This window comes from Miscanthus floridulus, chromosome 17 (assembly GCF_019320115.1).
Source record: "Miscanthus floridulus cultivar M001 chromosome 17, ASM1932011v1, whole genome shotgun sequence".
Lineage (NCBI taxonomy): Eukaryota > Viridiplantae > Streptophyta > Magnoliopsida > Poales > Poaceae > Miscanthus > Miscanthus floridulus.
The window spans coordinates 41,437,985-41,463,563 of NC_089596.1; the positions used below are offsets into that span (position 1 = coordinate 41,437,985).

Sequence of the window (25,579 nt, forward strand, 5' to 3'; positions counted from 1 at the left end):
CCGATGTGGACAGTGATCACTTCGACGAGTAGTTCATTAGCAAGTCTCACTAGTTAAGCTTTTGCAGTCATTGATGTAATGAACTTAAGTACAAAGACTGATGTTGGATGTACCCTGTTAAATTCGAACTCGGCATGTAATGTACTTTAATTCGCTCCCTTCGGGATGCGTATCATAATGGTTAAGTTTAAAACTTGTCATGCTGGAACTGCAACAAGACAGGCCACTGGGCAAGGGAGTGCCCTTACCCTAAGAAGAATAACTACCAAGGTGGCCATCAGGGACAAGTGAACCACACTAATATTACTGAGATTCCTTCAGGAGAGGTAGTGACTGCCGGTAAGTTTCTGATTGACCAACACCCCACAGTTGTACTATTTGATTCAGGTGCTTCGCATTCCTTTATTAGTCCAGTATTTGCATCCAAGTTTATGCAGAAAACATATACTATTGAGGGTGAGGGTTATTGTATTAGGGCTGCCAGTGGTATTATCCCAACCAAGATGGTAGTTGGGGATGTACAATTTGAGATAGAGGGGCGAAGTTATCAGGTTGATCTGGTAGTTTTACCGGGGCTAGGTATCGATGTGATATTGGGAATGAACTGGATGAGCCATCATGGAGTGCTTATTGATACATCGACTAGGGTAGTTATGCTCAGAGATCCTGGTAATCAGGAGGGTTTTCTAGTACAGTTACCCAGGGACATCAATCTTTCTTGCACGACCAATGCGGTGCAAGCAAAGTTCTGGCAGATATCCCTGTCGTGTGTGACTTTCCGGATGTTTTCCCTGATGATTTGCCTGGATTGCCCCCGGATCGAGAAGTGGAATTCAAGATAGAGTTGCTTCCTGGCATAGCACCCATCTCTAGAAGGCCATATAGAATGCCTCCCAATGAACTAGCCGAACTTAAGACCCAGCTGAATGAACTTCTAAAGAAAGGCCTTATCCATCCTAGTTCATCTCCGTGGGGGTGCCCAGCTATCTTTGTGAAGAAGAAGGATTAATCCCTACGCATGTGTGTAGATCCCTTGAATGCAGTTACAATCAAGAATAAGTACCCTCTACCACGCATAGATATCTTATTTGATCAGTTGTCTAAAGCAAAAGTCTTTTCCAAGATTGATTTGAGATCTAGGTATCATCAAATCAAAATTCAACCTGAGGATGTCTCAAAAACTGCATTCTCTACAAGATATGGTCTGTATGAGTACCTGGTTATGTCTTTTGGATTGACCAATGCCCCCGCACATTTTATGTATCTGATGAATTCGGTGTTTATGCCCGAGTTGGACAAATTTGTGGTGGTATTTATAGATGATATCCTGGTCTATTCCGAGAATGAAGAAGATCATGTTGAACATTTGCGGGTGGTTCTCACTAGATTGCGGGAACACCAGCTGTATGCAAAGTTCAGCAAATGTGAGTTTTGGCTTCGTGAGGTACCTTTTTTGGACACGTGTTGTCCGATGGTGGAATTATGGTTGATCCCACCAAGGTGCAAGAAGTATTGAACTGGAAGGCTCCAATCTCGGTGCATGAGGTTCGGAGTTTTCTGGGGTTGGCTGGCTATTATCGTCGCTTCATCCTGGATTTCTCTAAAATAGCCAAGCCTATGACTCGGTTGCTGCAAAAAGACATGAAGTTTGTCTGGACTACCGAGTGTGATGCGGCTTTCCACACCCTACGAACTCTTCTAACATCGGCTCCGATTTTGGCACAACCGGATATCGAGAAACCTTTTGATGTATTCTGTGATGCATCAGGTATTGGGTTAGGAGGTGTTCTTATGCAAGAGGGTAGAGTCATTGCTTATACCTCTCGTCAACTTCGGAAGCATGAAGTGAATTATCCAACACATGACTTGGAACTCGCTGCTGTTGTTCATGCCTTGAAGGCCTAGAGACATTATTTGCTTGGCAATGTGTGCAACATCTACACTGATCATAAAAGTCTCAAGTACATCTTCACTCAACCAGAGTTGAATATGCGTTAGAGAAGATGGCTCGAGTTGATCAAGGATTATAACCTCCAAGTGCACTATCACCTTGGCAAGGCAAACGTCGTCGCGGATGCCTTAAGCAGAAAGTCTCATTGCCACTCATTGATTGAGAGTGATGTCCATTTGTCGAAGCTCCTTCATCCTACAGTCCTTCACAACATCACTGTCAGTTGTACTCTACAGAGTCGAATTATCGAGCTACAGAAGACAGATGCAGGTGTGTTTCACATCAAGTGTAAGATGAAAGAGCAAGAAACCAAACATTTTCGAGTAGATGAGGAAGGCGTGTTATGGTTCAAGGATAGGTTGGTAGTTCCGAAGGATAGAGAGCTTAGAAATCAAATCATATCCGAAGCTCATTCCTCTAAATTATCTATTCATCCTGGTAGTAGTAAAATGTATCACGATTTGAAGCCTCGATTTTGGTGGACCAAAATGAAGAAAGAGATAGCCGCTTATGTGGCTAGGTGTGACACTTGTTGTTGGGTCAAGGCTGTACACATGAAAGCTGGATTACTGCAGCCACTCTCTATTCTAGGTTGGAAATGGGAAGAGATAAGTATGGATTTTATTGTTGGACTCCCTACTACTCAGAGGAATTTTAACTCCATTTGGGTGATTGTAGACCGTCTAACCAAGTCTGCATAGTTCATTCCTGTCCGCGTAGACTTTCGTCCAACCGACTATGTGGAGTTGTACTTCAATCAGATAGTCCGACTTCATGGGATCCCTCGTACTATTGTCTTGGATAGAGGACCATAGTTCACTGCTCGCTTTTGGGAGCACTTACACGGATTATTAGGAACTAAGCTAGTAAGAAGTTCTGCCTATCATCCGCAAACCAATGGGCAAACTGAAAGAGTGAATCAAATCTTAGAAGATATGTTGAGAGCATGTGTCATCTCGGCTAAGGGCTCATGGGGAAAATGGTTACCCCTAGCTGAATTCTCGTACAATAATAGTTATCAAGAGAGCATAAAGATGGCACCGTTTGAAGCTTTGTATGGCCGGAAGTGTAGAACCCCGTTGAACTAGGTAGAAGCTGGTGAACGAAGATATTATGGAATTGATTTTGTTCAAGAAGCCGAAGAACAAGTCCGTACTATCCAAACCCACATGGCCACAGCTCAAGCTAGACAGAAAAGTTATGCTGATCGACGTAGAAAACCTATCGAGTTTGAAGTTAGAGACTTCGTTTATCTGAAAGTCTCACCTATGAAGAGTGTCCAATGCTTTGGTGTGAAGCGAAAGCTTGCGCCGAGATATGTTGGTCCGTTTGAAATCATTGGATAAAGTGGTAAGGTGGCGTACAAGATTCAATTACCTCCTGAGATGAGTGCTATCTTCAATGTCTTTCATGTATCCCAATTGAAGAAATGTCTTCGCATCCCTGAAGAGAGAGTTCCATTGGGGGATATCGAGTTAAAATCTGATTTGACCTTTGAAGAAAAGCCGGTTCGAGTGATTGACACTCGTGAGCAAGTGACTCGGAGTCGGGTGGTCAAGTTCTACAAAGTCATGTGGAGTAATCAGGGTAGTGAACGCGATGCAATGTGGGAAAGGGAAGATTACTTGAGGGATGGTTATAAGGAATTCTATCAACAATGGTACGCTTTTCAAATCTCGGGACGAGATTTTTATAAGGGGGAGGGCTGTAACACCCCAGGTGTTTAGCTTCCACATTTGCACTTGCATTTCATGGACATGAGCATCATTCATTCATTCACAAGCTTATATCACATGAAACATGTCTTTGAAACATTGCAACGTATCATTATGTTTCATGTGTGTTGTTTCCTTTATGAAATGAAAAGTGTGCAACACTTAAATGCAACATGTGCCACTCACTTTAGTGAAACAAAGTTAGTTAATACTATGCAACAAGATCATGAAACATGTGAAACATGACTATGAAACATTTGTAACATTTCATGTGTTTTCATTGTTTCAGTACATACCTTGCTTGATTCTTGTGTGACCAATGTATGGTGTGGCTAAAAATTCTTGTAAGTAACTTAGTTACACCTAGGATGTCATTTGGAACATTGTTCATGTTGATCACTTTGACTAATTAGGTTCCCAAGTCGTGGTTTGACCAATTTTGACCCCTAAACCCTTTTGTTTGACTGTTTAAAAAGTGTAGCTTAGGATGTTTGCATGTCTGAGCAACCTAAAACAAAGTTGTAGCAAATTTTATAAAGAACAAACTTTGTTTAGAAGCCAAGTCATGAAAATGTGCACAACATGTTCAAAAAGGACCCACAAGTCAGCTTTGAAGGTGGATTCAACACTTGAAATTTGCTAAGTCCTAACTACCATTTCAGTTTGATTGAGCCCACTTTGGCTTGATACAACTCTTGATCCATGGAGAACTGGCTGTTGATTTCTAAATCAAAGTTGTAGCCCTACTATAGCTCTATAACTTTCATGAACATTTCTTCCACTAACTCGTCTTGGTTTAGGAGTAAATCTCTGTCAAACTTAGCCTGTCAGTCGGTATCGTGAACTCTGAAATGAAGAAGTTCAGACCGGTCATGGCCGACCAGCAACAGAGACCGACCGCCGCGTGGCCGCCACGCGCCGTGGCTGGCCTGCCGTCGCTGCCCGGTGTCCTCCGTCTTGAAGCCACGTCCGCCTGCCTGTCTGCTCACTCTTCCTCATCCTCCTTCACTTCTCCAGCTCGCAGCAGCAGCAGCTGAAGCGCAGCCGCTCCACCATCGCTGCCGCGGAGCTTCACCGTCGCCGAGCTCATGCACCGCTGCAAAAACACGCACTACACCTTCACCGTAGCTCCGCCGTGTTCGCCTCTACGTCCTCCACCACTTAGCCGAGCCATTCGAGCTTAGGTAAGGTCGCTGTGACCATTCCAGCCACCGCCGCCAGGGCCGAGCTTCGCCGGAGTTGGCGCTCACCGTGGCCAGCGCACCACCGCACCGTTCCTCCATCCCTAGCCCTTGTCTCGTCTTCCCCATCTCATGTAGTTGCTCCTATGAAGACGTTACCGACCAAGCCAGTTCGGTCATGCCGAAACGCGGCCACGCACCGCCGTGCGCCATGGCCGAGCCGCCGTGCGCCATGGCCGGCGTGCTTAGGGGCCGCTAGGGTCTAGGCTTAGGGGGTCAATCGACGCGGGGGACCTTGGGGAGCACGCCGGTGCCATCGATTTCGCCGGAGGAGCCACCGTCGGCGAGCTTCACCGTGTGCCGCGCCGTCGTCGCTGCCTCCCCTGTTTCGTCTCGCTGACCAGTGGGTCCGGCTGACAACCGGGTCCCACACGTCAGTGACTGTTTAAGTCATAAGCTAGTTCAAATTTCAGTTTTGAATGCTGTTTTGTAAATTTTGTAACTCCATTTGTGTAGATCCAAATACTGTGATTCAAATTTTGTTAGACTCACAGTGAGGTCTAGTATTTAAGAAAAATATGTCTTGAGCACTTTATGTAGAAATTTTGGATGAATTAAATAGGAACTTGAAAAGTGTTTTTGAATGCATGCAAACTTGTTTAAATCATGTCTTGAGTTTCTGTGATCCAAAAATTGTGAAATTTTGTGGGTAAGCTAGTATTGCTTAGTAGAAGCTCTGGTTAAAATTTGAGAGACATTGCATGTGTAGTTTTTGAGTTATAGATTTTCCTTTTATCATTGGTGGATACTTGTGTGAATTTTTGTAAATTATCTAGGAATCCTATGGCCATGAAACTTGGTAGGTAGTATCTTAGTACCTTAAGGATGCTAGGAAAAATATGAAATCTGTTGCTTGACACTTTTCACCAAAGTTTCCTAATTATGCCATTTTAAGCCATTCTGCCTTACCTTTTTTGTGTAGGCTGTTATACTTACTCAAATGGTGTGAAATTTTTATGGTAATCTACTTAGGGCATGTAGTGTCTACTGTAATTTTTGTAGATTTAATGGTGTAGTTTTCATATATGTTTACTATTTCCTCTAATTAATTAAATAAATTAAGAAAGGTATTAAAAGAAATGTTTTGGGGATGAACACCCTAATTTCTGGTGTTCTTGTGATATGTGTGACAGGTGAGTAGAGTTAGTTTTGTCCAATTGTGTGTTTACATCATAAGTTATTAATTATTCGTTTGCATTATGTCCCTCTGGACAGATCCGGGGACTTTAGAAAGTTCCCCATGATATTTTGATTTTCTGAGGATGTGGTGAATACAAGAGTTGTAGATAATTTAGGTATCTAACTCCTGTCAAAATTTGAGGGATTTGGCCCAGTAGTTTAGAAACTATAGCTGTTTAAAGTTAGGTTCTAGTTTTTGCTTACTCTCTGCCTTGTGAGGACAGAGTTCTGTTGATTTATGAATTCGACCTGGTAAAGGTTTGAATCATGCTTTGAGGTCTGAAAATGAATTGTAGACAATTTCATAAGCTTTCCAGATTATCTTGTTGCGTGTCAATTGGATTTATAAATCTCTAGTTATGGCTAATTTACTGTACCGCTACATAGTCTTCATTTTGTTAAAATACAAATGCTTGAGTGTATGCTTGTGCAATGTTCTCGTTGATTGTTTAGGGGTTAGCCTAACTTGAGAATATGCTTAGGTGCAGGTGCTAGGTCATTAACTGAAGATGAGCAATTATACATTAGGTTGTATAAACTTGGTAAGTAAAGTGATTTGAATAGAGCTTAAGATGGAATAGGCAAACTACAGCGAACATGCGCATTCCCCGAGCATCCCTGACATTCATCATGTGTATCCATGATATTTATCTTGCGCATTCATGCAATAGGTGTGCCAGAGGGAGTGACGTTGATGGAGTTCGAGGGAGCCAACCAGGAGGAGGAGCCCGAGGTGCAGGAAGCCGACGAAGCAGCCGGCGCGGAGGAATTGCCCGAGTGCCCTGACCACCAGCCTTCCTCGTTCCTGAAAGGCAAGCCCCAGAGCATATTAAGCCTCCCATGTTTTCACAAATACATTGAGTATCTTTTATTGTTGATGATGCATTAAGTATAGGAATTGGTTGGAACCAATTGCTGCATTATATATCCTTCCTTGTCCAGATATCGCACTGGAATCCTATTTAAGTTCAGCACAGGTTAAATGCTTAGCCATGCTTAGTGCGGTAGAAGTCAGGTGATTTTCTGTCACCTGCGAGCTTTAGGATGAGGTGGATCACAGTTGGCTATATTTGCTTTCGTGGAAAAGAACCATGTGAATAATGAATTAAGACCGGACGGGGTCTTGTGTAGGTTTGAACATAGTGACTCCGTCTGAGTCGTTTAAGGACCGATACGCTGTACGTCCACATGTCATGTTGAAGGCAGCCTAACACTTAGCTGGCCGGATAAGTCGTTCCGACCACGAAGCTGAGTAGCTCGACTCAGGCCGGGGACGCGAGCAGTGGCGTGCATTCTGGAGGTAGTAAGGATGTGCGGAGAGCTATTGGCATAAGTCCAAGGCGGGTTAGAGTCCCGAACAACCTTGGCAGAGTGGTTCTCTGAGAATGCCGATCTGTTCGGACTCGCGACTCCTGAATCGTACCAAAGGTGACTTGTTTGCGATCCTGACGGGGGAAGCAGGGTTTGTGTTTAGGAATACCCCTCCAGCTGGATAGGAATCGATTCGAATCGCCGTCTCTCCCGGATAGTGAGAACTTGACTGAGCAGCGGCAACGTAGATTCAATTAATTTAACGATATGGTTAAATGGATGATGATGATAAGGTTGCCACAATGAATACCTGATATGGTTATTAATGTTTGCACCCTAATAAAATGATTGCTTAGTATAGGTGCTAATGTAGATGACATGTTAATGGCTAAAAAGTCACTGCTAGTCAGGATAAGAGTTGATCATATTACTTATGCTTTTCTGCAAAAAAAAAGTGTCAGCCAGATCCACTACATTCAGCTATGCATAATCCTTGGTGTCATTTGTTTGGTTTTCGACGGGTAAGTCTAGCTGAGTACATTCCCGTACTCAGGGTTTATTCCCTCTTGTTGCAGATGACCTCCTATATTAGGGATTCTGTAAGTATTGTCTTCACCCGGCGGGTGATGAAGACTAGATCATGGGCATGATCTCTGTTCTCTTATCTGAATGCTTTTGCGGGCTGTGATCAGCGAACCAATATGTGTATTTGAACTCGGGTGTGTGAGTTAAACTATTTGCTTCCGCATGTTTACAAGACTTGTTTTGTAATAACGATGACTCTGTGATGATGTAATGTATTTGCGAACGTCTGCGAAATGTTGTAACGTACGATATGTTATGTTGAATTACCGTGATCTTGGTTGTATGCAAGTTGGTTTGAAATCTTTCGAGATTTCAGTTGACTACCGGGTTTATATGGGCTCAAGTTCGAGAATTTGATCGTTTCGGCGATTGTTTTTGTACTTGTGCTATTATAAATTGGTCGGTTCTGTGACAAGGCTGACCTGGAGCAGCCATTCCAGGTTGTTGGAGCACAGGGTATCCCGTTGGCATACTATTAACTGCACTGGCAACAGGTGGAGTTGAATAAGAAAGACACAAAGCTTTTTTGAAGAAGTGCATCTATTTGTATTCAGTAAAGAGAAACAAAGGAAAGTAAAGAATCAGTTTACAAAAGAAGAAACGTGGAAGTTAACAAAAACACCACTTTCACATTTTTATCCCCCTTTTTTTTGTGAGGACTAGTTTTTTTTCTTGGACACACAGGAGAGCTAAATATAATAATTATATTAACAAGAAGAACAAGGAGTCTAGGCGACTCATACTACCCCTTAGAAGGGCATGACCAGTACAGCAGAAAATCACCGAAAAACAAACTAAGTAACAACCAAAGACCAACAAACCAATCATGGCCATAAGCTACGAAGCCCTTTGGCTCCTTCCATACACCACAACAAACTTGGCCTCATCTCTAATCCTGCATGATGGAATTAAAATTGGGCTGAGATCTCTCAAAGACGCAACCATTTCTATGCTTCCAAGTCCACCATGCCACCAGGACGACCAATTAGTTGGAACCGCATGTTTACCCAACAGCAGCATTTACTAAGGTATAGTAAATCTTCATAACTTCCCACCAAGACAACAAAAAAATGCAAATGTTTAGTTTAATTTATTGTTTCAACTATAGAACTTTGTGCAATTATGACAAGATCTGCTAATGTTTTACTTCGCTTCTTAAATCATCTGTTTGATGGCTGTGTAATGATTTGCATGTTGCTCTAAGTACAACAAAAAGGGGTAGTTTGCACATTGTAGATTCATATTTTGTTAATGATGATCTCTGAAGCACTTAATAAGATGATTAAAATACACATTTACAGTTTATAATATTGCTGTTCACGAGTTTCACAGGCCTTGGACTGGTGCTGGTATTGGTAATCTGTTCCAGTCCAGCCCCAGCCACACAATTCTCAACTGTGAAAATAATTATCAAGCACAGTCCAAAAGAACAATAAGACCACAAAATATTGCACTCACATTTCCCAGTTTTTTTTTAACGGAAACTGGGAGTGGGAGACAATGCGGTAAATCAGAACAAGTCGTTCAAGATGAGGACTGAATTTGTGTTATGATTTCCGAAGATACACTATGTCACAGTAATTTGCACGTGCCAGATCAATGTGTATTTTCTGTATCTCCAATGCTGGTTAACAACCAAAGGCAGAACTAGGTACAATATGCTAATACCACCTGAAGCAGATTGCAGGGTCCACTCTTGCCGCTGACAGCCTAAAGCAGCAATTAGGGCATCCATTGAGCAACTGTGATGTGTATGTGGTGGAAGCAATTGGAAATTTCAAATAATAAAAGATAAAATGACTGATGACTACCAAAACTGCAGAATTGACACGAGAATCATGTTGAAATAAATGGGCAAGGCTGAAAGAAACAAACTTATTCACTTTCACTTCTAATTTTGTTGCACGATTGCACGATTGCAGGACAAAGTTATCCATTACCAGACATAGGACGAACTCCATTGGGCATTGGAGCAAATGGAAGCTGCTGGGGTACTGGATACTTCATCAGGTTGTACTGATGCTCCAATAAATGGCTAAACCAGTTGATCTGTTTTTTCAATTTCAACCTTATGTAGTAAGCCCGAAAGAGCTCAGAATTCTCTTCTTCAAGCTTTTGCCAGACTGAAAACGAAAATATGGTGGCAAATTTAGTGCTACAGTGGAAGATACACATAAATGACAAATTTTAGAGATAGCAAAGAAGAGGAACATCTTTCCATTAAAGATGTTTCTAAGACCCACAAGGTTAAGATCTTCACTAACCAGTTAAAACAACTAGAGAAATACAATTGGCATAATGAGGTTAAAAATAAATAAAGCGCATATTTCAAAGAAGATCTAGAAAGAATAATAATGAAATGGGCTTATTAGATTATCTTAGTAGCTTTTAAGAACAATAGCATCACTTAGGCTAAAAGTTATAGGGTGACAGCTTTGCAGTGAAATTCCTCTTAACAATTGAAGGTACCCAACTTAGGCACAACACAAAAATATTTCTATTTCACAAATACCTACTGCATTACCCAGATATAGCTTAAATTGGCTCCTTCAGATAAAGAGGTATATTGCATACATTAAATGGTACTACATGATACTTGACCGACAGTTCATAGAGGTTCCCAAACTAAGAAAATTGAAATGTAGATCATTGCTCATAATTATATTGTTTAAGTGGGTCACTGTATGTCACCAATACGCCAGGACAGATATAAGTTTGTCACAAAGCATGTTTACCAATGGCACCATGGAAATATATGATGAGAGAGAGGAGAAAGCATGGAGCCAGATGAGCTTCCACATGAACGACGCTTCAGCACACAATGCACTGGCAAAACCACCACGTGGCCTCTATTGAGCTACTCCCTCCGTCCACAAAAGAATGCAATTCTCACATTTCATTTTGAGGAGTCAAACAGTTTGAAGTTTGACTAAAATTATATGAAAAACTAATAATACTCATGGGACAAAATAAATACAATTAGATTAGTTATAGAATATATTTTCATAATAATTTTATTTGGTGGCATAAATGCTAATAATATTTACTATAAATTTGGTCAAACTTGAGCCAGTTTGACTGGCACGGTTCCCATAATTGCATTCTTTCCTGGACGGAGGGAGTAATTATACAAGTCTATGGATGTAGAAACATCAGAAGTGAAGTTTACTGTATTATATGCACAAATAAAATGTAGTATCAAATACAACACCTAAAGTTGTGAAGCCAGGTTCTGTTCGTGCACGATTAGAAAGAGTTCTAACAACTTCTCCTTTGTTCATATATAGCTGTAAACAACGCTCTATCATATTCTGGACCTGCAAAAACATTTTTTTTGTTGCTTAGAAACAATAGATGATTACAAAGTAAAGCTCTATAAACTGTGGACATTCCAATATTCAAAATAGAATAAATTCATCTTACAAGTTCAATGTCTTCATGAGAAACCTTTTTATTATCATTACTAGAAGCTGATATCGAACCAGAATCTCCTCCAGTTGCATCAATGACTCTTGTATTTATCTGTTCAGCTTGCTCTCGATCACGACCCTGTACCGTCTGAAACCTTTCCTTGTTCTCAATATCCTACACAGAAGACCCAGAAGATGATATTGAATCACTGCAAAAAAGATAACAGATAGCTACAGATGACAGATAAAACAGGAATTACTGATGCATTAAGCCATATACAAAAGCAAAGAGAACTCAAGGCATAAATAACCTTCAATGAGCTCGCCGTCTTTTAATACTATACACAGGCATACAAGGAGTAAGAGATTCACGAAGAAAATGCTCCATAGAAAAAAAAAAAATCAATCTGACAGAGGCGACTGTAGAAAATATTCTCCTTACCGATGCATTAAAGGGGGTGGGGGGGGGGGGGGTTGCGTGTTGTACTTTACAACTCTTCTTCTTAATGAAATGATATGCAGCTCTCCTGCTTATTCGAGAGAAAAAAACCTCCCGGAGACATGATTTTTGTTAATAGGAAATGGAACAATATGGCAGCCTTTTTTTTTGAAAAAATCACGACTAGGCAAAATTGCTGAATAGGGTAGTAAGCTTGGTGCAGAATCAGAAAATTCTTTGCCCCACAAACAGAAGATGAATATTGGACCAAAAGGTGATCAAACTCCAGGAGCTGGCAAATTGCCATGGAAGGATTATTCGATAACAAAAGGTAGAAATGAAGAAGGTATGGTAACCTTCCTGGACAAGCATGCTTCTGACTGGGAAATGGAGATGTTGCTAGGAAAAGCAGATGTGCTGGTGAGCAGGGAACCCTTATTTCGAAGATTCTGTTAACTCAGGGGAGTGGATCGATCGTAAGAGGTACTCCTTTGCAGGCTATGCAGCAGAGATTGAGCCTATCAGGGTAACATTGCTTATGAGGGGCTGTTCATTGGTGCAATTCAGTTCAGGCCATGGGAAAGACTATGGAATTGGGCACCTGGCAAGTGTAAATTTTTCATGTGGTTGGTTGCCCATAACAAATGTTGGACAGCTGATCGCCTCGCCAAGAGGGGGCTGCCTCACCCTGAATGCTGTCCACTCTGTGACCAAGCTGAGGAGACAATCGACCACTTGCTAGTCTCTTGTGTTTTCACTCGGGAAGTGTGGTTCATCATCCTACAGAGTTTTGGTCTGCAGCCCCTATCCCCTCAGCCTGACGACACCTCCTTTAATGACTGGTGGGAAAGTTCAGTTTCTAGAGTGGATGGTCAAATTAAAAAAGGTCTCAATTCTATCATAATTTTGGTGGCTTGGTCAATCTGGAATCATCGCAATCGCTGCGTGTTTGATGGGATTACCCCCAACCTGAATGGTGTTTTGTTGCTCATTAGAGAGGAGATACTTCTATGGAGTCTGGCTGGGGCTAGAGAAATTTCTCATCTCGTCGCTCTAGTGCCAAGTGCAAACTAGGACTCTCTTTCTTGGTCGAGGTCAAGTCTTTTTTGATGTAATAGGCGAGCAGTGGTTTTTTGAGTGAGGTGCGGTGTGTGTGGTGTTGTTGTTTTTGGGTTATGGGGTTTTACACCCCTTTTCTTCTTCTTAATATATAATGATACGCAGCTCTCCTACGTGTTCGAGAAAAAAAAACATTGCTTTGGCAGGGTACGGCTGTTCTGTTTCTGAAACCTGGGCACGACAGGATGTTTCCTCTGGAAGCTAGTAAGGGGAGGAGAGAGTTTTTAATCAATTTGTGATGTTTGATCCACCCAAAAAGAATTTGCATGAGGCATTTAACATTTGAACAACGATAACAATCAAGAAGTTCAGACAGCAAACAGATGTTTACTCAAATTAGCATATTAATTGATAGCAAATAGAATATGTGGAATACGCGTTGTATTACTCAGAGACAAGAGTTGTGTACATATAGGGTACGGCAGGCCCATGGGCCGTGACACGTTTACAATCTAACACTCCCTCGCAGTCGGAACTGGGAGCACCGCGAACATTAAGACTGGACCTAAACTCGACGAGGACGGACGTCGGGAGCCCCTTGGTAAAGATGTCAGCATACTGTGAAGTAGTAGGAACATGTAGAACTCGAACTTCTCCAAGAGCGACGCGGTCACGAACGAAGTGTAGATCAATCTCCACATGCTTGGTCCGCTGATGCTGAACGGGGTTGGTGGATAAATAAACGGCACTGACATTGTCACAATACACAACTGTAGCTCGTCGAAGAGGGCAATGGAGCTCAAGAAGAAGCTGCCGTAACCAGCACGCCTCCGCAACCCCATTGGCAACAGCGCGATACTCAGCCTTTGCACTGGATCTGGATACAGTTGCCTGACGCTTCGAGGACCAGGAAACCAAGTTGTCACCTAAAAAGACGCCGTAACCAGAGATGGAACGACGAGTCTCAGGACAGCCGGCCCAATCAGCATCGGAGTATACAGTGAGATCAATAGGCGAGGTGCGATGGAGGTGAAAGCCAAGCTCCAAAGTTCCCTGGATGTAGCGCAGGATGTGCTTCATGGCGGCGAGGTGAGGCTCTCTCGGATCATGCATATATAAACAGATCTGCTGAACATCATAGGCAATATCAGGACAGGTGAAGGTGAGATACTGAAGCGCACCAGCGAGACTGCGATAGTGTGTTGGATCAGCCACGGGAACACCATCAGCAGACAACTTGGCGTGAGTATCAATAGGTGTGCTGCACGGCTTGCAGTCACGCATACCAGCACAGTCCAAAATATCCAGCATATACTGCTTCTGAGAGAGAAACAACTCATCAACCCGACGATCAACTGAAACACCCAGGAAATGATGGAGAGCACCCATATCAGTCATAGAGAATTCTCGCTGGAGAGCTGCTATAATGCGCTGAAGAAAACTCTGTGACAAGGCAGTGAGAACAATATCATCCACGTAGAGAAGCAAGAAAGCTGTGTCAGCGCCGTGATGGTACGTGAAGAGTGAAGTGTCAGCCTTGGCCTCAACAAAACCAAGAGAGGTGATGTGACTGGCAAAGCGACTGTACCACGCGTGGGGGCCTGCTTCAATCCATACAGTGACTTGTTCAATCTGCACACATGATTGGGGTGGGAGGAATCAACAAACCCAGATGGCTGCTGACAGTACACAGTCTCTGTCAATGTCCCATGAAGAAAAGCGTTCTTGACGTCCAGCTGATGAATGGGCCAAGAATGGGACAGAGCAAGTGTGAGCACAACACGTACGGTAGCGGGCTTGACGACTGGACTGAAAGTCTCCTCATAATCAATGCCAGGACGCTGAGTGAAGCCTCTGAGAACCCACCTGGCCTTATAACGATCAAGAGAGCCATCAGACAAAAACTTGTGACAATAAACCCATTTACCGGTGACGACGTTCACACCCGGTGGATGGGGAACTAGAGTCCAAGTGTCATTGGCCAGGAGGGCATCAAACTCCGCCTGCATCGCTGCTCGCCAATGAGGATCAGCGAGAGCAGAGCGAAAGGTCTTTGGCAATGGAGAGAGCATCGCTGCGTGCAGGTTCAAGCGATCAACCGGCTGAGTGAAGCCGGACTTGCCCCGAGTCCGCATGCCGTGATCGTTGACCGCGAGCTCAATGGGCTGGTGCCGCGTGGAGACGGTGCGGCCTCCTCTGCTGACAGCAACCTGTGATGAGGTGTCAGTAGGGGCAGCAGAGGATGCCGAGTTGGGCGCCAAGCCGGGCGCCGAGGCAGGCACCGAGCCGGCCGTCGATGAGGAGGAGAGCCAGGCGCCGAGCTGGCTGGTGCCGAGCCACCACCGCCGGGCACTGTCGTGCCGCCCATGCTAGAGCCATGCTCGACAGCAGGCGTCTGGTCGGCCGATGGTGGTGCACCAGTAGGAGTACCTGCAACCACAACACTAGGCCCGATGGGCATAGTGGAAGAGTCATCATCGTTCAAAAAATCGAGAGTGGCGGGATCCGAGGGGGAGGTCGACATCTCAGAAAAGGGAAATAGGTATTCATCAAACACCACGTGGCGAGAGATGATGATCCGGTTAGAGTGGAGATCAAGACATCGATAACCCTTGTGATCGGAAGAATAGCCAAGGAAGACACAGAGAGATGAACGAGGAGACAATTTATGTGGAGCAGTGGAAGATAAATTGGGATAACAGGCACAGCCAAAAACACGAAGATGTGTATAGGTGGGATGGGTGCCATGTAGAGCAAAAAATGGTGTAAGGCCGCCGAGGGTCTTGGTGGGGTGACGATTTAGAAGATAGGTGGCAGTGTGGAGGGAGTCAGCCCAATAGACCGAAGGGAGGCTGGCCTAAAACAGTAGCGAGCGCACAATATTATTAATGGTGCGAAGAGCGCGCTCGGCTTTACCATTTTGCTGGGAAGTGTAAGGGCACGACATGCGAAGGATGGCACCATGGGAGAGGAAGAACGTGTGGGCCGAAGAGTGATCAAACTCACGACCGTTGTCGCACTGGACGGCCTTCACGGGAGTGCCAAACTGTGTACGCACGTAGGCAAAAAAGTTAGAAATAGTGGCAAAGGTGTCGGATTTAAGGCGAAGCGGAAATGTCCAAGCATAATGAGAAAAATCATCAATAATTACGAGATAATATTTGTAACCGGACACGCTAACAATGGGAGATGTCCAAAGATCACAATGTATTAAATCGAATCTGTTGACAGCACGAGAGCTAGACGACCCAAAAGAAGGCGAACATGGCGCCCTAACTGACAAGCATGACATATGTGTTCATGTTTGGGTTTATTACATGAAATAGCCTGGGTGCTAATAAGCTTGGACAAAGCTTCGGCGCCAAGATGACCGAGACAATGATGCCACAAGGTGGAAGTAGGAGTGGCGGCGAGGGCATGTATGCTGGTGGGCGGGAAGAACGGGTATAGATCACCCGAGCTATTGCACCTGGCGATCACGCTCCGTGTTTGTAGGTCCTTCACAGAGAAGCCAAACGGATCAAACTCGATGGAACAATTATTGTCAGTGGTAAACCGACGAATAGAAATCAAGTTCTTAATAATGCTAGGAGACACTAAGATATTATTTAGAACAAGAGAGCGATGCGGTGTAGAAAACGAGTATGAACCAGTAGAGGTAATGGGCAAAATAGCACCATTACCGACAATAATAGAGGAAGGACCAGACAAGGAGGGTGAATGAGGAGACGAGAGAATACCAGAGTGGGCGGTCATGTGAGAACCGACACTAGAATCAGCATACCACTCGGCGGGGTTGGGCGACGGCGTCAGGGACATGGTGTTGAAGTTGTTGACGAGTGACGTATGATCCCAAGACCCACCGGCCATGGGGTTCTAGGGCACGTACAGCGGCGTCCCGGACGAGGAAGAAGCTGAGGAGGGGGCTGATGTAGGAGCCCCTCCACCGTACCCAAAACCAAGAGGTGGTGGCTGGTAGTAGACCCCCTGGTATGGCATCATGTGAAGCGCTGGTTGGGGCTGGTCGAACGGCACGGACAGAGGGCACAACATGTGACCAGGGAGACTGCCATAGCCATGAGGCCAAAGCTACACCCTCGGGGGTAGGCGGTGCACCAAGACGTGGTCCAGAAGAGCCGGACTTGGTGCTGCTGTGGCCGCTGTTGCCACCGTTGCCGCCGCGTCCATGACGGCAGTTGCGTGATCCGCCCGATCCGCCCCATGATCCAGTGGGAGTAGCGGGAGGGTGTGGTTGATGCGGCGCCGTGATCAGCGCCTGTGTCCTGGCCGTGGCCGCGGGGGCTGGAGTGCCGTCGTCTTGGACGTCGTTGACGTCGATCTCCTCGAGGAGCAGCAGCGTACGCGTCGCAGCGAACGTTGGAAACGACCGCTGCATCTTCAAGTTAGACACCATGTGCCAAAATTTCCCGTTGAGGCTGCGAAGGAGGGTGAGGACGAGTTGCCGGTCGCCGATCGGATCGCCAAAGTCGTTGAGGGAGGCGACCATCGTCTCGAGGCAGCGGTAATAGTCCATGATGGAGGGATCGCCCTGCTTGAAGGAGAGAAATTTGGCCTCCAGTAGCAAGGCATGAGACTCGTGTTGCCCGAGGAATTCATCCTCGAGGTACAGCCATGCGTCACGGGCGGCGAGATCGTGGATCATCAAGGACTGCTGGAGATCGTTGGAGATGGTGCAGTAGATCCACGTAAGGACACAACAGTCCATGGTCGCCCACGCCGATCGATCGGGGTAGGAGCCATCAGACGGTTCGCTCCTGCAACCGCGCTTCCGCAAACCCTAGCCGTTGCTGACTTCGTCGCCGGCTCCACCACACCCTAGGCCGCCGCCGATCCATCGCTGGCCTACCCTAGCCGCCGCTAAGCCAACTCGCCGGGCGCCCCTCTCCTGCTGCTGAGCATCTTGCCAGGACCCTACAGATCACGTGCGTGGCCATCATGGGTGACGATGCTGCTACTGCAGCCGCTGCCAAGCGCTGCGCGGAGGAAGCATGCGAGGCTGCTGTTGCCCTTGATAAGGAACTTGCTGCCCAGGAGGCAGCGAATGCCACCCTCCACACCCAGGCAATCGCTGTCCTCAATATCAAGATCCTCGTCCCTATGACGTTGGAGAAGCCGGCCAACAACTATGGCCGCTGGCGCACCCTGTTCCTCGTCGTCCTCGGCAAGTACAACCTCAAGGATCACGTCCTCTCCGATGGCTCCTACCCCGATCGATCAGCGTGGGCGACCATGGACTGCTGCGTCCTTACATGGATCTACTGCACCATCTCCAACGATCTCTAGCAGTCCTTGATGATCCGCGATCCCACCGCCCATGACACATGGCTGTACCTCGAGGATGAATTCCTCGGGCAATGCGAGTCTCGTGCCTTGCTACTGGAGGCTGAATTTTGCTCCTTCAAGCAGGGCGATCTCTCCATCACGGACTATTGCCGCCGCCTCGAGACGATGGCTGCCTCCCTCAAAGACTTCGGCGATCCGATCGGCGACCGACAACTCGTCCTCACCCTCCTCCACGGCCTCACCGGGAAATTTCGGCACATGGTGTCTAACTTGAAGATGCAGCGGCCGTTTCCCACGTTTGCTGTGGCGCGTACGCTGCTGTTCCTCGAGGAGATCGACGTCAACGACGTCCAGGATGATGGCACTCCAGCCTCCACGGCCATGGCCGGGACACAGGCACTGATCGCGGCGCCACATCAACCACGCCCTCCTGCTGCTCCCACTGGATCATGGGGCGGATCGAGCGGATCACGCAACCACCGTCGTGGACGTGGCGGCAACGGTGGCAACAGCGGCCACAGCGGCACCAAGTCCAGCTCTTCTGGACCACGTCCTGGTGCGCCGCCTACCCCCGGGTCCGGCCACATCAACCATCTAGCACCGTGCAGCTTTGGCCTCATGGCTATGGCGGTCTCCCTGGTCACGTGCTGCGCCCTCCATCCGTGCCGTTCGACCAGCCCCAACCGGCGCTTCACATGATGCCATACCAGGGGGTCTACTACCAGCCACCACCTCCTAGTTTTGGGTACGGTGGAGGGGCTCCTGCATCAGCCCCCTCCTCGGCTTCTTCCTCGTCTGGGACGCCGCTTTACGCGCCCTGGAACCCCATGGCCGGTGGGTCTTGGGATCAGGCATCACTCGTCAACAACTTCAACACCATGTCCCTGATGCCACCGCCCAACCCCGCCGAGTGGTATGCTGATTCTGGTGCCGGTTCTCACATGACCGCCCACTCTGGTATTCTCTCGTCTCCTCGTTCACCCTCCTTGTCTGGTCCTTCCTCTATTATTGTCGGTAATGGTGCTATTTTGCCCATTACTTCTACTGGTTCAAACTCGTTTTCTACACTGCATCGCTCTCTTGTTCTAAATAATGTCTTAGTGTCTCCTAGCATTATTAAGAACTTGATTTCTGTTCATTGGTTGTTCCATCGAGTTTGATCCATTTGGCTTCTCTGTGAAGGACCTACAAACACGGAGCGTGATCGCCAGGTGCAATAGCACGGGTGATCTATACCCGTTCTTCCCGCCCACCAGCATACCTGCCCTCGCCGCCACTCCTACTTCCACCTTGTGGCATCATCATCTCGGTCATCTTGGCGCCGAAGCTTTGTCCAAGCTTATTAGCACCCATGCTATTTCATGTAATAAACCCAAACATGAACACATATGTCATGCTTGTCAGTTAGGGCGCCATGTTCGCCTTCCTTTTGGGTCGTCTAGCTCTCGTGCTGTCAACAGATTCGATTTAATACATTGTGATCTTTGGACATCTCCCATTGTTAGCGTGTCCGGTTACAAATATTATCTTGTAATTATTGATGATTTTTCTCATTATGCTTGGACATTTCCGCTTCGCCTTAAATCTGACACCTTTGCCATTATTTCTAACTTTTTTGCCTACGTGCATACACAGTTTGGCACTCCCGTGAAGGCCGTCTAGTGCGACAACGGTCGTGAGTTTGATCACTCTTTGGCCCGCACGTTCTTCCTCTCCCATGGTGCCATTACACTTCCTTGCAAAATGGTAAAGCTGAGCGCGCTCTTCGCACCATTAATAATATTGTGCGCTCGCTACTGTTTCAGGCCAGCCTCCCTCCGGTCTATTGGGCTGACCCCCTCCACACTGCCACCTATCTTCTAAATCGTCACCCCACCAAGACCCTCGGCTGCCTTACACCATTTTTTGCTCTCCATGGCACCCATCCCACCTATACACATCTTCGTGTTTTTGGCTATGCCTGTTATCCCAATTTATCTTCCACTGCTCCACATAAATTGTCTCCTCGTTCATCTCTCTGTGTCTTCCTTGGCTATTCTTCCGATCACAAGGGTTATCGATGTCTTGATCTCCACTCTAACCGGATCATCATCTCTCATCACGTGGTGTTCGATGAATCCCTGTTTCCCTTTTCTGAGATGTCGACCTCCCCCTCGGATGCCGCCACTCTCGATTTTTTGAACGATGATGACTCTTCCACTGTGCCCATCGGGCCAAGTGTTGTGGTTGCAGGTACTCCTACTAGTGCGCCACCACAGGCCGACCAGACGCCTGCTGTCGAGCATGGCTCTAGCATGGGCGGCACGACAGCGCCCGGCGGTGGTGGCTCGGCACCAACCAGCTCGGCGCCTGGCTCTCCTCCTGCATCGACGGCCGGCTCGGTGCCTGCCTTGGCGCCCGGCTTGGCGCCCAGCTCGGCGTCCTCTGCTGCCCCTGCTGACACCTCGTCACAGGTTGCTGCCAGCAGAGGAGGCCGCACCGTCTCCACGCGGCACCAGCCCATTGAGCCCGTGGTCAATGATCATGGCATGCGGACTCAGGGCAAGTCCGGCTTCACTCAGCCGGTTGATCGCTTGAACCTGCACGCAGCGACGCTCTCTCCATTGCCGAAGACCTTTCGCTCTACTCTCGCTGATCCTCATTGGCGAGCAGCGATGCAGGCGGAGTTTGATGCCCTCCTGGCCAACGACACTTGGACTCTGGTTCCCCATCCACCGGGTGTGGACGTCGTCACCGGTAAATGGGTTTATCGTCACAAGTTTTTGTCTGATGGCTCTCTTGATCGTTATAAGGTCAGGTGGGTTCTCAGTGGCTTCACTCAGCGTCCTAGCATTGATTATGAGGAGACTTTTAGTCCAGTCATCAAGCCCGCTACCGTATGTGTTGTGCTCACACTTTCTCTGTCCCATTCTTGGCCCATTCATCAGCTGGACGTCAAGAATGCTTTTCTTCATGGGACATTGACAGAGACTGTGTACTGTCAGCAGCCGTCTGGGTTTTGTGATTCCTCCCGCCCCAATCATGTGTGCCGATTGAACAAGTCACTGTATGGATTGAAGCAGCCCCCCGCGCGTGGTACAGTCGCTTTGCCAGTCACATCACCTCTCTTGGTTTTGTTGAGGCCAAGGCTGACACTTCACTCTTCACGTACCGTTGCAGCGCTGACACAACTTTCTTGCTTCTCTACGTGGATGATATTGTTCTCACCACCTCGTCACAGAGTTTTCTTCAGCGCATTATAGCAGCTCTCCAGCGGGAATTCTCTATGACTGATATGGGTGCTCTCCATCATTTCCTGGGTGTTTCAGTTGATCGTCGGGTTGATGAGTTGTTCCTCTCTCAGAAGCAGTATATGCTGGATATTTTGGACCGTGCTGGTATGCGTGACTGCAAGCCGTGCAGCACACCTATTGATACTCACGCCAAGTTGTCTACTGATGGTGTTCCCGTGGCTGATCCAACACACTATCGCAGTCTCGCTGGTGCGCTTCAGTATCTCACCTTCACCCATCTTGATATTGCCTATGCTGTTCAGCAGATCTATTTATATATGCATGATCCGAGAGAGCCTCACCTCGCCGCCATGAAGCGCATCCTGTGCTACATCCAGGGAACTTTGGAGCTTGGCTTTCACCTCCATCGCACCTCGCCTGTTGATCTCACTGTGTACTCCGATGCTGATTGGGCCGGCTGTCCTGAGACTAGTCGTTCCACCTCTGGTTACAGCGTCTTTTTAGGTGACAACTTGGTTTCCTGGTCCTCGAAGCGTCAGGCAACTGTATCCAGATCCAGTGCAGAGGCTGAGTATCGCGCTATTGCCGATGGGGTTGCGGAGGCGTGCTGGTTACGGCAGCTTCTTCTTGAGCTCCATTGCCCTCTTCGATGAGCTACAGTTGTGTATTGTGACAATGTCAGTGCCGTTTATTTATCCACCAACCCCGTTCAGCATCAGCGGACCAAGCATGTGGAGATTGATCTACACTTCGTTCGTGACCGCGTCGCTCTTGGAGAAGTTCGAGTTCTACATGTTCCTACTACTTCACAGTATGCCGACATCTTTACCAAGGGGCACCCGACGTCCGTCTTCGTCAAGTTTAGTTCCAGTCTTAATGTTCGCGGTGCTCCCAATTCCGACTGTGGAGGAGTGTTAGATTGTAAACGTGTCACGGCCCATGGGCTTGCCGTACCCTATATGTACACAACTCTTGTCTCTGAGTAATACATCGCGTATTCCACATATTCTATTTGCTATAAAATGAATATACTTATTATACTAATAGATTTATCTAACATTAAGTCCATTTTTCTTCACCTTGCAAATATCGTTTTGTTATTCTGTGTCATCCTAATCCTAATGGAAAATGGATGAACCTTCTGCTTTAAACTTCTCCAAAGCGCCAAGGCATAAATAATGCACACATTCCACAATTTGTTCACTGGGGCAAACATTAATTTGCACATTCAATTCGATGGAATAGAACATAATCACTTCCACTGAAAACATATTAATTCTTTTTTTTTGGGATCAGAACATATTAGTTCATTTGTACGTTCAATAAGACAGTAGAGCAGTAAATAAGCTCACCTGGGAACCCTCTCTCATTGCTAATTACAGACCTACGAATCCTACACTGGAGAGCATCACTTTTCTTCTGAAAGGAAAGAAATATTAGTTGCTCTACCAAGTATAAGACACGCGTGTACACATGTACACCGGATAATTGTTGCCTAAAAAGAATCGAACTTAATAGTCATAATACTACACATGTATACACTATACAATAGATCAGATTTGAGTACCAATAGCTTAAGTTAGGGGAAGAGAAGGGGTGGGCATATCTGGTCCTGGACTCCTGGTGGGTGCTCGTCGCCGGCGAAGAGCCCGAACAAGACCTGGCCCTGGAGAACCAAACCCAAGCGAGAGAGCAAGGAGAGAGACAGAGTACACCGGCAATTGTCAAGAATGATGAATACGTCCGGAAGCTTTCGGCTAACCGGCAAATTTTGATATCGATGAATTAGTCTGAAAGATTAAGATCAGATATAAATGTTGAGATTCACGAAGTCAGCTAGAATAAATTTAGCAAAATGTAAACGCTCGCGTCAAGTCAAAAACGTAAACCTAAACGCATAGTTCGTTGTTGTTTTTGGTACTTTAGTTTAGGTTATTATTAGGTTTTTTCGAATCCAAATATTTTTTCTGTAGAATTACCTGATTTTTTTTAAAAAAATATATGAATCTTGTGAAATTCCTGTGTTAAATAACTCTGGTTAAATTACCTCTCTCATAAAAAAGTTAGATAACTAATAATGTTGAATCAATATTTTTTGCGAAAATGTTGAATCAACAAATTATACAAAATGGCCCAACCAGAAAATATTGAATTAATAGTTTTGGTAGAAGTGTTGAATCAACAAGTTCTATGCTATAATATAAGTAAAGAAAACCAGTCAATATAAATAGGACATGGGAACAAACCTAAGAAACAAAAGATGTGGGAAGCGACGCCAAAAAGAAAAAGTGAATGAAAAAATAACCAAAATTAATAATTGATCGAGTAGTGGTCGACCGCTAAGGACCTATTTGGTAGAGCTCCACCACTGAAAAGGTGAATCTGGATTCAGGATTCACCATGGAGCAGCTCCATATATTTTTATGGATTTTGCAAGAAATTTCATGAAATAGCTAAATCCATCCCTTTTGCTTGGTAGCAAGGTTGAGCAAGACCCCATCTCTGATCTTGGTGGCCTAGAGGTCACCCATCAAAGATAAGTTGCCATGCCTAATCTCATGAAATTCTTTTTCATTTCTCATGATTAAATTGATTCACAAATCACTATGGTGCACATGATAACTAGAGCTAAAAACCTAGTCATCACTAGCCCAACATGTCACCTAAACAATCCTAGAGAGCCCCTACACATCCATGGTAAACATCACCCACAATCTAGGCTTGAATCACAAATAAGCAATATGAACAATGAAGAACATATGTTCTGGCGTCCGTCACATTCACATATCATCCGTCAACACCAGCGCTTAACCAAATCACAGCCAAACACAGTCCGTAGTGATAATGAATTCACGAATCGTCCACGAGATCCCCAGATCTTCCATCAACAATTAAATTTGATTTCAAGAGAACCCGAGAGCACAGATGTAACGACCCAAGTTCGTTACAATATAGGCTCTTATTTTGGACCATCAGAGGAAGCATCCTACCGAGATCCTGTGGAAATCCATGGTGCTTTGAGCAAGGTCAATAGTTGTGAATCCATTAGTTCACCCCACAAGTATCCTCGAATAGACATGGTCAGGCTAATGACCAAAGGGATTAGGCAATTTCTACATAAGCTAGAAGGCAATCTATTGATATCATCAACACCAACTCAACCTCAGGGAGTATCCTAGAATAGGATATCTTGGTGTTCAATACAAAGCCATCGAGTCACTTGAGCACTTCAGGAAAGACAAAGATTCACCAGAGACTCCGCTAAAAAAAGATGTACTAGACCATCTGCCAGGTCATAGAACAACAAGAGTAAGTGGAAGATGAGCTGTTTTCCATTTATAAAGACTTGGGCCCACATATCAGCATGAGAATGAGATATCCCTCAGCTGAAGCCACACCTCCTCACTCACTCTCACCTATTTCTTCATTTGCATCCATCCCTCTCTCACTCTACACTAAAGAACAAGCAAGAACCCTAGAACTAGAAGGAGAAAGGATTGGGGGAAGGATTGGAGAAGGAAAGGAAGAAGAAGAAGAGAAACATCAGCAGCACCTCATGGACATCCTCCACTTCTCAATCACATTCATGATGAGCTCAAGAAGAGTAACCCTCATTTCTTGGATTTCTCTCCAAAAACCTAATCTATGGTTCTTGGTGCAAGATTGAAGACTTCTTGCTGGTGGTGATTCCATCATAGGTGGAGTAAGTTCAAGAGATCCTCATCTAGCTCAATCACCCAATCACCCTATGTATTTCCTTTGATTCATATTTTGGAATGTTTGCAAGAGGAAGCACATGGGAAGCCAATTACTCTTTTGGATGTAAAAGCAAGGATGGAAAGAAGTTGGATCTTCAAGTTTTTGGCTACGGAAGCTCTCAAATCTCAGAGCTAAGGATTTTATCTCAATCTCATGACTTATCTCCCTTTTATTATATTTTTGGTTTAATCCCAAACCCATAGTTACACTTAGTAAACCTAGCTCAAAACATAGTTATCTTGAGCCTAGTGAGTCACCTAAACTACCATAGCTAGGAATGTCTTGCACATGTATGCATCACAGCACCACATATCTAGGATTGAAACCCAAGATCACCCATGAAAAGCTATGAACATAGGTTCTACTGACCTATTGACAGAGAGTCCATCAGAT

The 25,579-nt window shown here is 45.7% G+C and overlaps 1 protein-coding gene across 1 annotated transcript in view; it reads right to left on the bottom strand.

Moving 5' to 3' along the window:
- LOC136515576 (uncharacterized) overlaps window positions 1–23,090 on the bottom strand; it is a 28,201-nt gene extending 5,111 nt beyond the window's left edge. The window contains exons 1-6 of the mRNA XM_066509126.1: window positions 22,780–23,090; window positions 11,406–11,567; window positions 11,194–11,299; window positions 9,923–10,105; window positions 8,364–8,461; window positions 5,142–5,288 (exon numbers count right to left, since the gene is read on the bottom strand). Of these exons, the coding sequence (XP_066365223.1) occupies window positions 5,142–5,288; window positions 8,364–8,461; window positions 9,923–10,105; window positions 11,194–11,299; window positions 11,406–11,567; window positions 22,780–22,797 (714 nt within the window). The 5' untranslated portion in view covers window positions 22,798–23,090. The remainder of the gene's footprint in view (window positions 1–5,141; window positions 5,289–8,363; window positions 8,462–9,922; window positions 10,106–11,193; window positions 11,300–11,405; window positions 11,568–22,779) is intronic.
- Window positions 23,091–25,579: the final 2,489 nt, after the last annotated feature.